This window comes from Capsicum annuum, chromosome 5 (assembly GCF_002878395.1).
Source record: "Capsicum annuum cultivar UCD-10X-F1 chromosome 5, UCD10Xv1.1, whole genome shotgun sequence".
Lineage (NCBI taxonomy): Eukaryota > Viridiplantae > Streptophyta > Magnoliopsida > Solanales > Solanaceae > Capsicum > Capsicum annuum.
Genome location: NC_061115.1, coordinates 219,858,794 through 219,872,674, shown reverse-complemented (window position 1 = coordinate 219,872,674; position 13,881 = coordinate 219,858,794). Strand labels below are relative to the sequence as shown.

General features: G+C 35.3%; 3 protein-coding genes across 3 annotated transcripts; 1 reads left to right on the top strand and 2 right to left on the bottom strand.

The window, feature by feature from the left end:
- The first annotated feature begins 2,670 nt into the window (after positions 1–2,670).
- On the top strand, positions 2,671–6,214 carry LOC107871370 (transcription factor SRM1). Its single transcript, XM_016718291.2, has 2 exons — positions 2,671–3,243; positions 5,696–6,214. Exons 1-2 carry the CDS (start codon positions 2,921–2,923, stop codon positions 5,949–5,951), a joined length of 579 nt encoding a protein of 192 aa, XP_016573777.1. The 5' UTR covers positions 2,671–2,920; the 3' UTR covers positions 5,952–6,214.
- Positions 6,215–6,841: 627 nt separating this feature from the next.
- LOC107871371 (uncharacterized protein At2g27730, mitochondrial) lies at positions 6,842–10,253 on the bottom strand. The gene is made up of 3 exons (XM_016718293.2): positions 10,053–10,253; positions 9,629–9,706; positions 6,842–7,138 (listed from the first exon to the last, which is right to left on the bottom strand). Exons 1-3 carry the CDS (start codon positions 10,188–10,190, stop codon positions 7,109–7,111), a joined length of 246 nt encoding a protein of 81 aa, XP_016573779.1. The 5' UTR covers positions 10,191–10,253; the 3' UTR covers positions 6,842–7,108.
- A 612-nt stretch (positions 10,254–10,865) lies between these two features.
- On the bottom strand, positions 10,866–13,657 carry LOC107871372 (probable small nuclear ribonucleoprotein G). The gene is made up of 4 exons (XM_016718294.2): positions 13,464–13,657; positions 13,348–13,370; positions 11,190–11,311; positions 10,866–11,058 (listed from the first exon to the last, which is right to left on the bottom strand). Exons 1-4 carry the CDS (start codon positions 13,496–13,498, stop codon positions 10,996–10,998), a joined length of 243 nt encoding a protein of 80 aa, XP_016573780.1. The 5' UTR covers positions 13,499–13,657; the 3' UTR covers positions 10,866–10,995.
- Between the last annotated feature and the right edge of the window lie 224 nt (positions 13,658–13,881).

Below are 13,881 nucleotides of genomic sequence, written 5' to 3'. Positions count from 1 at the left end.
ACTTTGGGCTTGTGAAGTTATTGATGAAATTCTAATGGGCTTGGACCAAGGCTCGTTTCAATCCAATTTGTGTTACTTGGCCCACATTTTGTTGCATGTAGCTCAAAATGGTTTTAAAAAAAAAAAAACTAAAAACTACACAAATACACAACTTATGTTTTTAATATTACAAAAAATCTCAATTCCCTAAACATATTACAAAAATTCCAACATATACACAGAATGCTATGTATATGTCGGTTATGTTATGTATATTAATAGGGAGAGAGAGTAATGTAATTAAAAAGTAGAGAGAGTGTAATTACTTCCAAAAGGTTGGTATTTATGTTATTTATACAAAAAAAAAAGAGTAAAAACAACGTAAATTCCGACAGTTCGGATCTTAATTACAGAAAATCTTGACATTTTATGTGATTACTGAAAATTCTAGTTTTGATTCTGTCGAAATACATAATTAGCTCTATAATATATCCAACGAAGATATGTTTTTTTCCTTTGGAAATATCCATAATTGGCTCCCAGTATTTTTTTTTCGATTTTGGATCTGTCGAGATATATAATGCATCCAACGAATATATAGTTTTTCCTTGTAAAAAATATATAATTAGCTTTCAATATATTTTTTTTAATTCTAGGTCTGTCGAGATACATAATTAGCTCCCCGATACATCCAACAAAGATACATGGTTAGTTGAGATTTTTGTAATTACTTTGAAAGGGGTGGAGATTTGTGTAAGTATGGTAAGTTAAGGTGTATTTATGTTATTTTTTGAAGAAGAAGAAGAAGAAGAAGAAGGAGAAGGAGAAGAAGAAGAAGAAGAAGAAGGGAAGAATAAGAAGAAGAAGAAGGGAAGAAGAAGGAGGAGAAGAAGAAGAAAAAGGAGAAGAAGGAGTAGAAGAAGAAGGAGAAGCAGAAGAAGAAGGGAAGAATAAGAAGAAGAAGAAGGGAAGAAGAAGGAGGAGAAGGAGGAGAAGAAGAAGAAAAAGGAGAAGAAGGAGTAGAAGAAGAAGGAGAAGCAGAAGAAGCAGAAGGAGAAGAAGAAGGAGAAGAAGAAGAAGCAGAAGAAGAAGGATAAGAAGAAGAAGGAGAAGAAGAAGGAAAAGGAAAAACTACGCGACGTGGCAAATATTTAGAATCTAACTGTATTTACGATACAATATGTATGTGTGTTGATATAGTATGTATCGATACTATATCAACACAACTCTTTTGAATATTTTGAACCGATAGAATATGTGTCGCTGTAATTGATATTCGCATGATGAACTTAGTACCAACCTGATACAGTTGATACACATCGATACAATTGATATCGCCGTTTACTTTTTTCCTCTGATACAATAATACTCGTCTAATAGAGTGATTCAAGTTATATTAGGTACCGAAGCAAATTGTAACTATCACTAGGAGTATTAGACAAATCTCGACTATCTGCTAACCTTTAACTTTAATCTTTCAACATTTATATCTTTCTAACTTGAGTTATATTGTCTCTTATATTGTTGTTAATCATGCACATTTGGAATATTTTTTATTTTTTTATTTTTGTATTTATGATATAATATATTTGTGTGCCGATATAATATGTATTGATACTTGATATAATTCTTTCGCCCTTTCGCCCATTTTCAACTAATGAAAAATATGCACTAACATATCTGATATTCGCATGATTTTTTTTTGTTTCCCAAGGTATTCGCCCTTTCGCCCATTTTCAACTAATGAAAAATATGCACTAACATATCTGATATTCGCATGATTTTTTGTTTTGTTTCCCAAGGTATTCCTACAGCCGGCAGCCGTGAGACTAATCCTCCGTTCCTCTGTCAGCGCACTAAACGGTAGAAAACTGGCCACAGAATTTGCTCCATTCGCCAGAGGTGGGGATCGAACCCCCGACCTCTTGCTTAAGGAACATGGCGCTGAACCACCATGCCAACTCTAGTGGTTTGCATGAAAAAATTAATGCTTACCCGATACAACTTATATTGTCGTCTACTCTTATTTGATGGTACAACTAATACTCGTTGAATACGATGATTATAGTTATATCTAATAAGTAAATAAATTGTAACTACCTTTTAGTTGCTGATAACATTTGACTAACTAACCTAATACAACTCACACACGACGATACAATTTACGTCATGGTTTACTCTATTCTCCTGGTACTACTAATACTCGTCTGATACACTAATTATCGTTATATCTGATAAGTACCCAATGTAACTACCTCTGGGAGTATTAGACAAATCTCGAGTATTTACTAACCTTGAACTCCAATCTTGAGCATTTATATCTTTCTATTTAGAGTTTTATTCTCGTTAATCATCGACACTCATTTAGGTTCATGTACTCGATAAATTACTAGTGTATTAAATAATACATTAATTAACGATAATTTTTACAAAGTAACTACAACAACCTTAGCTAATTATGTGTCTTTGTTGGATATATTGGGAGCTAATTATATATCTCGACAAATTTAAAATAAAAAAATAATAAATATTGGGAGCTAATTATGTATCTTTTCGAATAAAAAAGAGTATCTTTGTTGGATGTATTATGTATCTCGCCAGACTCAAAATTGGAAAAAATATATCGGGAGCTAATTATGTATCTTTACATAAGAAAAATGTATATTTGTTGGTTGTATAATTATATATCTCGACAGATTCAAAATCAATTTTTTTAATAATTATGTAAAATATTGAGATTTTCTATAATTAAGTTACAAACCGTGAATTTATATCGTTTGACCTATTTTTTGAATTACTATATTTTTGTAAGAAAACGTATTTTCCCTTTTAACCCTCTATTTCTCTCTATAAAATCCATTTTTTTTTTCTCATTTTGCCGAATAAAATTTCTTTAAATTAAATCCCAAATTTTCAGCCGATTAATTGAATTTCAAATTCAATGTCGATATGGAGTCGAAACGACGATAAATTATTTGAAAACGCGTTAGTTTTATACCCCGAAAATATCGCCGATCGGTTTCAATTAATCGCCGATTATGTACCTGGAAAATCAATCGATGATATTATGGCTCATTATGATGACCTTGTTCATGATGTATTTGAAATTGATTCGGGTCGGATCGAATTTCCGGGTTATACCGATGATGATTCGGGTCGGGTTGAATTGGAAGGTCATTCGGGTCGGGTTGAATTAGAAGGTGATTCGGGTCGGGTTTCGGCTGAAAGGAAAAAGGGGACTCCATGGACTGAAGAAGAACACCGGTAGCATTTTTTTATTTTTTTTTGGGTTTAATTGGATAATTTTGGAATGCAATTAAATTGTTTTAAAGGTTGATATATGTTGTTTATGTGTAGTTCGGTTGTAGTATTATTTTGTTTTAGTACTGTTATGCTAATGTATGTTGTTTTTGTTAGTACTATTTTTGTTGTTTTTAGTATTTGTATTACGTCCTTTTCTAGATTGTTTTTGTTTTGAGTCAAGGGTGTATTGGAAATAGTCATGTGAGGTCGTATATTTTAGCTCCCTAGACTCCACTTTGTATCGGAAACAACGTCTCTACTTCATCTAATGTAGTGGTATGGACTGCGTACAGTCTATCCTTCCCGGACCCCACTTTGACTTTGTGGGAATACATGGGATATGTTGTTGTTGTGGACTCCACTTTGTGACTACACCAGGTATGTTGTTGTTGTTGTTTACCGTTTTGGAGATTATGGGTAAATGCGTTGAAAATAACAGTACAACAACATATCTATTATAATACCACTAGTGGGGTTCGAGAAAGGTGATGTCACGGTCCGACCTTATACTCTGGACGTGACAGATTACTTGGTATCAGAGCACAGAGTTTAAGTGTCCTAGGTAGTGTATGAAGTTGGGTCGGTAGGATCTTGTTTATGGTTGTGAGGGTCTCACTTCTATAAATGAGTCTTACTCCAGATCATGCACTAAAGCTATCCCCTAAGAAACTTGTACAAGTTCATGCGTTGCTCCAAGTACCTTGTCACGTCCAGGGTGTAGGCTCAGAGTGTAGGCTCGGGGCGTGACAGGTGATGTGTATGCAGCCTTAATTCTGTCTTGGGAAGGTAGAGAGAGTATTTTCGATAGACTTTTAGCTTGGGTTTGTATATTATAATCTAGTATGTAAAAAAATAGGGTAGCAAAGAGTCACGTTGAAAACGATTAAGAAGATAGAAGTAGTGACAACAAATAATACGATAGGTGAACCAAAGGAAACATTAGGTACTACTAAAATGGAAGATTAAAAACGTAAGAAGTAATAATAACACTACCGATAAGAGAACTAAACAACACTCAACTAGTTGTTAACCTTCTCCGCTAATCATTGGCCTTCATATCTTCCTAGGGTCATGTTTTCAGCTACTGTTGTGAGTCATGTCCCGTCTAATCAGTAATCACCTCTCCCAAGACTTCTTCGGCCTACCTCTACCTCTCCTTATACCCATTATAGCCAACCTCTCACATGAACATCTGTGCATCTTCTTTCCCTCATCTTGTCTACCACGGAGGCTACTCCTACCTTGTCCTGAATAATTCCGTTCCTAATCCCATCTCTTTTAGTATGTCCACACGTCCATCTCAAATCCTCACTTCCTAGATGGTCAAAGTATAGAATAACGGTATTTCAACTAATTCTTCTTTTATCTACTTTTTTGTTATGGCTAGGAAATGAGTCTCTTCAGATTTTAGTTCAAGTATTTTGCTTTCTTCTTTGATCAGTGGAAACAAAACAACTCTTTTTACTCATCAAAAGGAAATACTATATTCTTTTTTTTTTGTTAATGGCGGAGTTTTTGGCTCGGAAATGAGTGTTTTTCGTTTCAATCTAAGCATTTTTCTTTCTGCTTTGTTTAGTGGGAAAAATGACTCTTTTTTACTCATCAAGAAAAAAGGAGGAGGAAAAAGGTACTCTTTTTTTTGTTCTGAGCTGCCTAAGAGTAATTCTCTATTTCTGATCTTTAGCCAAAATGCCGAGAAAAGTGTCTGCGCCAGAACAAATCCTATTCATGAACTACACTTCCGTTTGATCTATGAACTGGTAAACTGATAAAACTTGAATTTTCCTTCTCAGTTGTGTAATCTGTCCTATATCCAGTTGTTCTTGTCTCTTCTTTGTACCGTGCTCGAAAATCATTGGTGCCGGCGTGCAACAAAATGGTGATTTTCGACCATGAGGGTGGTGGGGACTATCTTTTTAGATTGAGACAGTCGGCCTCTTGATCTTTGTGAGAGTAAATTGACCATTTTGATAGACATGGGCAGTTTAGTTTTCATTGTTTACTGTTTAGATCTTCCAAAGGGTTGTTTGATTGTGCTTAGTAGTATGGTGATTGCACATATGAGCTTAAAGAATTTTCGACAAATTCTTATCCAATTTCATATAACCAACTCTAACTTGCTTGGGATTGATAATCTTGTCCCCGCCATTATAGTGTCGTGGGCGCTTTCAGTTATATCAGTAGAGTATTTACAAACTATGTCGCTCAGACTCTTCAAAAATGAAGGCAGTTGATGTCGAATACTCCAAAAGTAGTCATTTTGGAAGATCCGACAGGGGTGTGGCAACAATTTTGGAGAGTCGGTGCAGTTGTTGTTCCATGGCATTATTTGAGTCGTAGTAGTTGTTGGTTATTACTGACATTGCTGTTTTATAGCTGTTATGTGACTCAAAATCGTAATATTCTTGCATAGGTTATTCCTTATCGGGCTGGAAAAATACGGGAAGGGCGACTGGAGAAGCATTTCAAGAAACGTGGTTGTATCAAGGACGCCAACACAAGTAGCTAGTCATGCGCAAAAATACTTCATTAGACAACAGGCAATGAAGAAAGAACGAAAAAGGTCCAGCATCCACGATATTACAACTGCAGTGGATACCAACACAGTGCCTCCTCAAAGTAGCTTACAAAACCAAAGAGGCACTCAAAACTTCAACTTCGCACAGTAGAGGTGAGTAGCAGGAAACAAAACGAAACACTCATACCTGTACATACAAGGTGGCCCCCCTGCATACGATGCTCGAACTTGTGAAGTTTAATATTTTCTAGTTGACAGTTGATTTTAGTTAGTGAATCCGGGAGCTTAAAGATCGATCTTTTTCCCAATGCTAGCAGAACTGTTGATGATGAAATTGTTGGCAAAATGGTTGAAGAACAGAATGGTGTTAAACTTTTTTAGCCTGAATGTCGATGTGTTCACTAGTTTGTGTTCTGTTTTTTCGCCTCCAGGTTCGGTAGCCTGTAGATGAACGCGTAACATGGTTAGGAGTTTTTCGCCTCCAAGTTACGCTGATATTCGATATGTCTTGATTCCCTGCCTCATTGCGATTCGAGTGGATGTGCTACATGTTAGTGACAATAACATGTCACATTTATTTTCCACATACATACAGGGTTAAGTTGGATCCGCGCACTGGCGGCTTGTCTTTTTAGGTCTGCTTGCTTACATACACCCCACCTTCCCAGACCCCACTCGCAGGATTACAGTGCGTATGTTGTTGGACGGAAAATTAGTGCACCAGCACAAGTAACGAGCGACTCTATATTGTTTTTTTTCACAGTAAAATACCATTATTGTTGAATCCTTTTAAATTACATTTTTCATACACTTAAGAAAGACATTTTACCTATTCCATTAAACGTCCTGCTACCTCCCACCAGCACAAGTAGCGAGTGATACGACTCATCATATGCTTATAAACGGACGTGGAAAAGTCCCCTTCATCTTTTGCTTCCACTGAATTCGTATTTTAAGACCTCATAATTCTCACCACTTCATTGGCTAGTTCAATTTTTTGTTCTTGCATCTCATAGTTTGGGAAAAAAGAAACCATATCAATAGGATGCACATACATTGTTTATTTTCTTCGATTCAATCATTTGATATCTGAAACTTAAACTTGGTTCAAAAGAGATGATATTTGATCCTCGAACCAAACGTGTTTTTACAGTTGCAACCAAAAAAGAACTTCAAGGAGGAAGAACATGGAGGATAATAACTATGAAACACTTTGTACAAAAACCAACAGTATCAAAGAGTAACACAAAGTCATTATCCATTTATTTGTCAAAGATTACTTGAAAGCAAGAGTTTGAGAATGTCAATTCAGCTCTTGTTAGCCCCTTCTTCAGCTTTCTGCTTAAATAAAAAAGAAATGTCAGAGTTAAGAAAACATATTCAGTATAATCTCAAAAAAAAAAAGAAGAGAGAGTAAATATTTTAAAAATTAAAAGAAGATAATCGTCAATCCAACACGTGAATCTCTCCACATTCAATTGTGTTACAATAACTAAAAATACAACAACAAAATACCCAGAGTATTACCACAGAATGAGCTTTGAAAAGGGTAGAAATGATAGATCTTTCGCTTGAGGAAAAACAAAACAAAGCAGTGGGAAAAAGGAATATTAGAAGTTAAAAACATATCAAAAACAAGCGAGAGAAACTCCATCCCTCTCTTTCCTTTTCTCGCCCTCATGTCGCCACACGGGGGAAGCATGGGGACGTAAAAAAGGGAATCCTATCAACTTGTTCCGACCTAGGATTATAAGCTCATGAGCTTCGTCTTACTTCACCGTCGAGAAAGGAAAGAAGACTTTCAAGCGCCATCCACTTGTGAATACAACAACCTGCCCACTGTAATCAAGTAAGAGGCTCCTGACTAGCTTTAGAGCACGCGACAATTGGTACTACTTCGCTATCGGTCACCGATCAATCATGCGTAGAATACAAACCCTCTTGGCAAACTATTTGAATAACAAGTTTAACTCAGATGTACCTCCCTTCTTTTTTTTTTTTTTTGGGGGGGGGGGGGGGTGTGAAGCAGTGTCAAACCAAAATACCCAACAACAAGCGTATATTTCCATCAAGTGGGGTCTGGAGAAGTTAAGTGTACACAATCCATATCACTATCTCAGAGGTGAGATAGAAAGACTGTTTTCGATATTCCCCCGACTTAAGGTAAAATAATCTAGACAAGAAACAACAAAAGAACAAAAAATAATAGAAATTACCGCACACAATAGCATCATAGACAAGATTCATAAAGTAATACAACATGTTGGTGCATTTTATTATTAAAATAAGGGAAAAGATATCATTTCCACCCCATACTATACAAGAAAAGTCTAAGCCACACCGAAATTATATAAGTGACCTATTACACACCTTAACTATATAAAAGTGATATTATTACCTCCCCGCGATCCCCATTCTAAGACGCGTGTGTTACACTTATCTTAGGCCCGTCCAACCTATTAAATAACAAAAATAAACGGCTAAAAACATTAAGGGAAAAGGCATCGTTTCCACCCCAAACTATAGTCGAAAAGTCAAATCCACACCTAAACTATATAAGTGACCTATTACACAGTTTAACTATAAAAAGATGATACTTTTTACTGATGTAGTGCTGACGTGGCAGCGCGTGTAAAACACTACACCACATGCAAGTGGTGGTAGCCTGACAGGGTGTAAATAGTTTCACTTTTTTATAGTTTAGGTGTATAATAGGTCACTAGTATAGTTTAGGTGTGGCTTCGACTTTTCGGGTATAGTTTGGGGTAAGCATAAACTGAAGAAAGTTGTGTCATTATTCTTGTAACTCACCACGTTATATTTTTGTGTTAGTGGGTATGGATTGTGATAAAGATGACCATAAGTTCTTGTAACTCATATGACCATTAGTTCTTGTAACTCTTAAGGTCATTAGTGTTGATGTAGAATGTACAAGAAAACATAATAAGTGTGAAAAAGATTATAGTGTGTAGTAGTGAAAGATAGAGTTGTGACAAAGAAAATATTTTAAGTCTACAACTATATTCACTATACACAAGAGAGTAATTATATTAGTGAAAGAAAGAGTTGAGACAAAGAAAATATTCTAAGTCTTTAACTATATTCACTATACAAAGAGAGTAAATATATATTGAAGGAAGGTGTTTTTATGGTGGAGCTTTGGACTCTTCAACTAATCCGGAGTTGTTTGAGTTATAAATCGTTGATGGGTTGTTGTATCCTGGAGGGAACAAGTTAAGAGATTACTGCTGGATCGATGTAGATTATGCCGCAATGGGCTTGAATCTCCATAAAGAAAGCGAGATATCCGTGCCTCAGCCAAGAAGAAGATTATTTTATTTTCTTCACTTTTGTTCATTTTATTTTCAACTGTAATGATTATTATAATTTGTGGTATATTACACCAACACAACAAATGATACAACATTCTAAAATGATAACAGTAGTATAGCCGCTAACGTGAATAACAAAGTCCTCCTATCTATTAGCACTGACGTACTCGCTATATGTATGACTATATGTACATGGGCGGACCGACGTGCAATTTTCGAGTGCTCGAACACCCACTAAACTCGACGTAGAAGAGGTATAATTATATAAGAAACAGTGAAAAAATGATAAAATATATACAAAAGCACCCAGAGAACAAAATCATGGTTGGGTGCTCTAACTTTAGACATAACTTTCATGTCTCCCATCCGGGGATCGAATCCCTGTAGCTTCATTGTTTAGTAAATTTTTTTTTTTGAGCACCCACAACCTAAAAAAGTTGGGTCCGCCACTGTATATGTATAGAACAAGAAAAAAGAATAAAATAAACATCCAAACCTTATCACCCTTCTCTTTCTCAGCTTTCTCTTTCTCTATCTTCTGCTTTGCCTTCTCCAATCTCTCCCTTTCCATTTTCTATTCACAAAATTTTAAAAAAAGCCATGAATTATCTAGCACAAAGCTTATATTATACATAAAAATATATCACATCCATGCAAACCACATTCTATTATATTGATAGTACGTAATTATTTTACACACATAATATACATATTGGAGTAATTATTTATACTATTTTTTGTTTAGATCTGCCTGTCATAACACTTAAAATGTAGAACATCATATTTAAACTAACAATACAATACAATATCGTCCTCCAAACTTAGATCTGTCAATAGATCAATTTTACTCTATTCATTTAAATCCAAATAATAATAATAATAATAATAATAATAATAATAATAATAATAATAATAATGACCTGAATGTAAATATTTTCTTGAGCACGTTCTTCTTCACCTAGTATTTTTCCATCACTAAAGTTTCGAAGATGAGCTACATTTCCATTTTCCATTAAACGACGGAGTTTATTGAATGAAACGACACATCTCATTGCCATTTTTTTTTTTTTTTTGGTTTAGTAAAATTTTTAGTAGGATGATTTGATTAGAGTTAATTGGTGTTTTGGTATTTATTATTTATAGGGAATGGTGAAGTGGGGTCCTAGTTTTTGACCGGGTTTTGTGGTTATAATGGATTTTTAATTATGTAATTCTTTCGTCACAATTTACGTGGCACAAAGTTAATATAATTTTTAAACAACGGTTTAGATGTTTAGGTTTTTTCGTGTTTAATGCCCTTAAACTATTAAGGGTACGAGTTTCTTACTTGAATTATCATCAACTGTTATCAAAATACAACTCAATTATCAATCATTCACTTTTTTTTAAGTGAAAGGTTCCAAGCGAGCGCTTCAGGCGGGGATCACCAAGCATATACGACAAGGATCGAGGGTACTCTCATTGTTGCATTGCTCAGGTCGGCGCAAAGGTGCCATAAGACGTTCAACAGGTAATCTCACGATAGGGCACTCATGTCCCCACATTGTCATTGTATGCCGGATAAAATTCTGAACATGTGTTCTAGATGAACAAACAACGAACATATCCAATGTATTCCCACATAGTGGGGGTCTGGGGACGGTAAAGTATACGTAGTCCATACCACTACCTCCGATGAACAAAGTTTCATTTTTTTTATAATTCAACAGAGAAATCAAAAATAAAACTCTAGGTTGGAAGGAAAATGCAACTTTCATCAAGTCAAAAAAGCTAGTTAATTCAGGTACAATTACATAATTCACAAATGCTGTAAACATCATGTAACATAGATAAAGATCCCTCTAATAATCGTCTTCATTCGTATTACTGTGGTCTGGCAACCGGTTCCAGTGCTTCAATCGTCACCACACTGTTACCTCGAATTACCTGCAACATCAATCACGCAACAAGTAAAAAGTTAGCGACCGCGATAGTTGTGGCATTTCTAGAACGAATGAGCCATAGAGCTAACCAAGCGTTGGCCGTTGAGTAATGAGAAAACAGCAATATAGACTTACCACCATGCCAATCTCATTCTTCTCGTTTCCATTGACCTCAACGGTGTTGTCAATAACCAAATTCATGAACTGATCAAACCCACGAAGAGTCCCCACAACTTGCCGGTTGGCATTCAGCTTGACTACAAAAGGTACACCAAAGTTAGTTAATTCTCAAAAGAAACCTCGTGAAGGAAACCGACTAACATAGCAGATTATGTGATTCAGACGATGAACATTGATCCTTAAAAACTGTATTACTTTTCTGACATGTCCAGCAAAATAAAAGTCGGTATTCTTCACATGTTTGATGTCGATGATAAGCTACTACGTATCAAATACTTAAGTTTTTTTCCTCAAACGCAAACACTGAGATAACATATGAGCAAACCAAATATGCAGTAATAAGAATTGTATTTGAGAATACAGAGCACAGAATATGACTCCACATTATGCAAAACGAGACACATTAGTCGAGCAATTTAAGCAAAACCAATGTCAACATATGCAATGTTATTGAAATGCAGAATCAGTACTTGTCGTACAACCGCAGAAGCATCATGTTAAAGGGGAGGGGAATGGATTTACACGTTTCGATAATGATGAACAACAAAACAAACAACAACTACACCTAGCTGTTTGGAGCTGTTTCATTCCAATATTCTTATATATTAAGACAAATTACGGTACTTTGGTGATGAACGCTAGTGACTCAACTCATAATGAGTAACCGTGGAAATAAGCTAATCCAATTACACCGTAAGTTCATAACGCTTGGACATTATGGAAAACAAAACCCTGACGGGACTTCAACAACAACAACATACCGAGTGTATTCCGATAAAGTGGGGTCTAGGGAGGGTAAAGTGTACACAGTCCATACCACTACCTCAGATGATGTAGAGAGGCTATACTTAAGCCGTAAGCGGTCGTATGTGCCGTTTTACTTAAGCCATAAACAGTTTTATGTGCCCAAAACCTTATAAACAATATCCCTTGAGCCCCATAAAAGCTGCAGCAAGACTAAAAGTGAGCAGTCACACAACAACAAAAACATACCCAGTGTAATCCCGCAAGTGGTACACACCACTTACCCCTACCTTGTGAAGGCAGAGAGGCTATTTCCAATAGACTTTCGGCTCAAGTAAAGCATATAAAAACACGTATACAAAGCAGTTAGTAACGAAGAAGTCATTCTGAAAACAACAAAAACCGAGCAGACACAAAGTTCAAAAACATAATGACATTCATGAATATTGTTTGATAGGATAGGTGAGATATTCCAGATTAAGCCTGTGAAAAAGCTTATATTACGTTCAATTGACGGTATAAATTTATTACATAGTGCACCCAAGGGTGTGACCAAGTGGTCAATCAAGAGGTCACACGTTAAAATCCCAACAGAGATAAAACACTAGGTGATTTCTTCTCATCTGTTCTAGCCTTGGTGGGCAGAGTTAGCTAGTAAATGTTATTGGTCAGAGGTGACAAGTATCTCATGGAATTAATCAATCAAGGGGCGCGCGCGCAAGCTGGCTGACCCGCACACCACAGTTATAACCAAAAAAAGATATATCCCACTATCAACTAATCACGATATAACTTAATTTTGTGATATACCACCTTATCACGTGTACGAAACGACTAAAACTTTTTGGAATAGGTACCCCTCAGGGGTCGTTCTGTAATTCCACCACTATGGTATAACTTGTGGGATAAATAATCCCGAAACTAACTAATACCCCTAACCAAACCCAACATAAAATAATCCTGCGTTTTATCTTGAGAAACCTTACACCTCGCACCAAACGACTTAAGGGTCGTTTGGTTGGGAACAAGTTATCTCGGGATTAATTATCCCACTATATATATATATATATATGGAATAACTTATCCCATCACTAAGACATAAATGGTGGGATAAATAATACCTTGACTAACTAGTACCTCCAACAAAACATGGGATAAAATAATCCTACATTTTATCCCGAGACTATTATAACTTATACCTCACACCAAACGACTCCTAATCAAGTTGCAGAAAAAAGCAAGCAAGCAAACATGCACACAAAGTTCACAACTTTAAGTTAAAGTTTCAACATTCAAAGCAATAACACAAACAAAATCCAAATCAACACAAAAAATTAAGAGAAACAAACAAAAAGGGGTATTAACTTACTTTGAAGTTGCTTGTCCATATACCTAAACAAAAAATAAATAAATTGTAAAGAAGTTGGATATTAATTTTGAGCAAAAAAATTATTAGCAAATTCATAAAAAGATTATTAAACTTACTTTTTAAGATCAGGAGGCTGACCAGATCTGCTCATCTTTTTATTGCTCTTTCTGTTTTTCTGATGCTTAGCGGCAGCTTGTTGGTCTAATAAGGTATTTTGACAATTTTAACCTATGATCAAGGGACCATATTATAATTTTGAAATTTTATTTTCTAGAACAACATAAATAACATAAATTTCGAGAGTTTGTTATTTTTTTTTATTATATATTTTACACGATTACTGAAAATCTCAAATTTTGGATCCGTTGATATACATAATTAGCTCCTGATACATCCAACGAAAATACATTTCTTTTTCTTTATAAAGATACATAATTAGCCCCCAATACATTTTTTTTATTTTGGATCTGTAGAGATACATAATACATACAATGATGATACTTATTTTCCTTGTAAAGATACATAATTAGCTCT

Coding starts and splice junctions, on each gene's coding strand:
- LOC107871370 (XM_016718291.2), top strand. CDS start 2,921: ATGTCGATATGGAGTCGAAACGACGATAAATTATTTGAAAACGCGTTA. Junction 3,244..5,695: donor TGGACTGAAGAAGAACACCG/GTAGCATTTTTT, acceptor ATTCTTGCATAG/GTTATTCCTTATCGGGCTGG.
- LOC107871371 (XM_016718293.2), bottom strand. CDS start 10,190: ATGGCAATGAGATGTGTCGTTTCATTCAATAAACTCCGTCGTTTAATG. Junction 9,707..10,052: donor AAGAAAATATTTACATTCAG/GTCATTATTATT, acceptor TTTTGTGAATAG/AAAATGGAAAGGGAGAGATT. Junction 7,139..9,628: donor AGAAAGAGAAGGGTGATAAG/GTTTGGATGTTT, acceptor TTATTTAAGCAG/AAAGCTGAAGAAGGGGCTAA.
- LOC107871372 (XM_016718294.2), bottom strand. CDS start 13,498: ATGAGCAGATCTGGTCAGCCTCCTGATCTTAAAAA. Junction 11,312..13,347: donor TATGGACAAGCAACTTCAAA/GTAAGTTAATAC, acceptor TACCTTTTGTAG/TCAAGCTGAATGCCAACCGG. Junction 11,059..11,189: donor AGAATGAGATTGGCATGGTG/GTAAGTCTATAT, acceptor TTGATGTTGCAG/GTAATTCGAGGTAACAGTGT.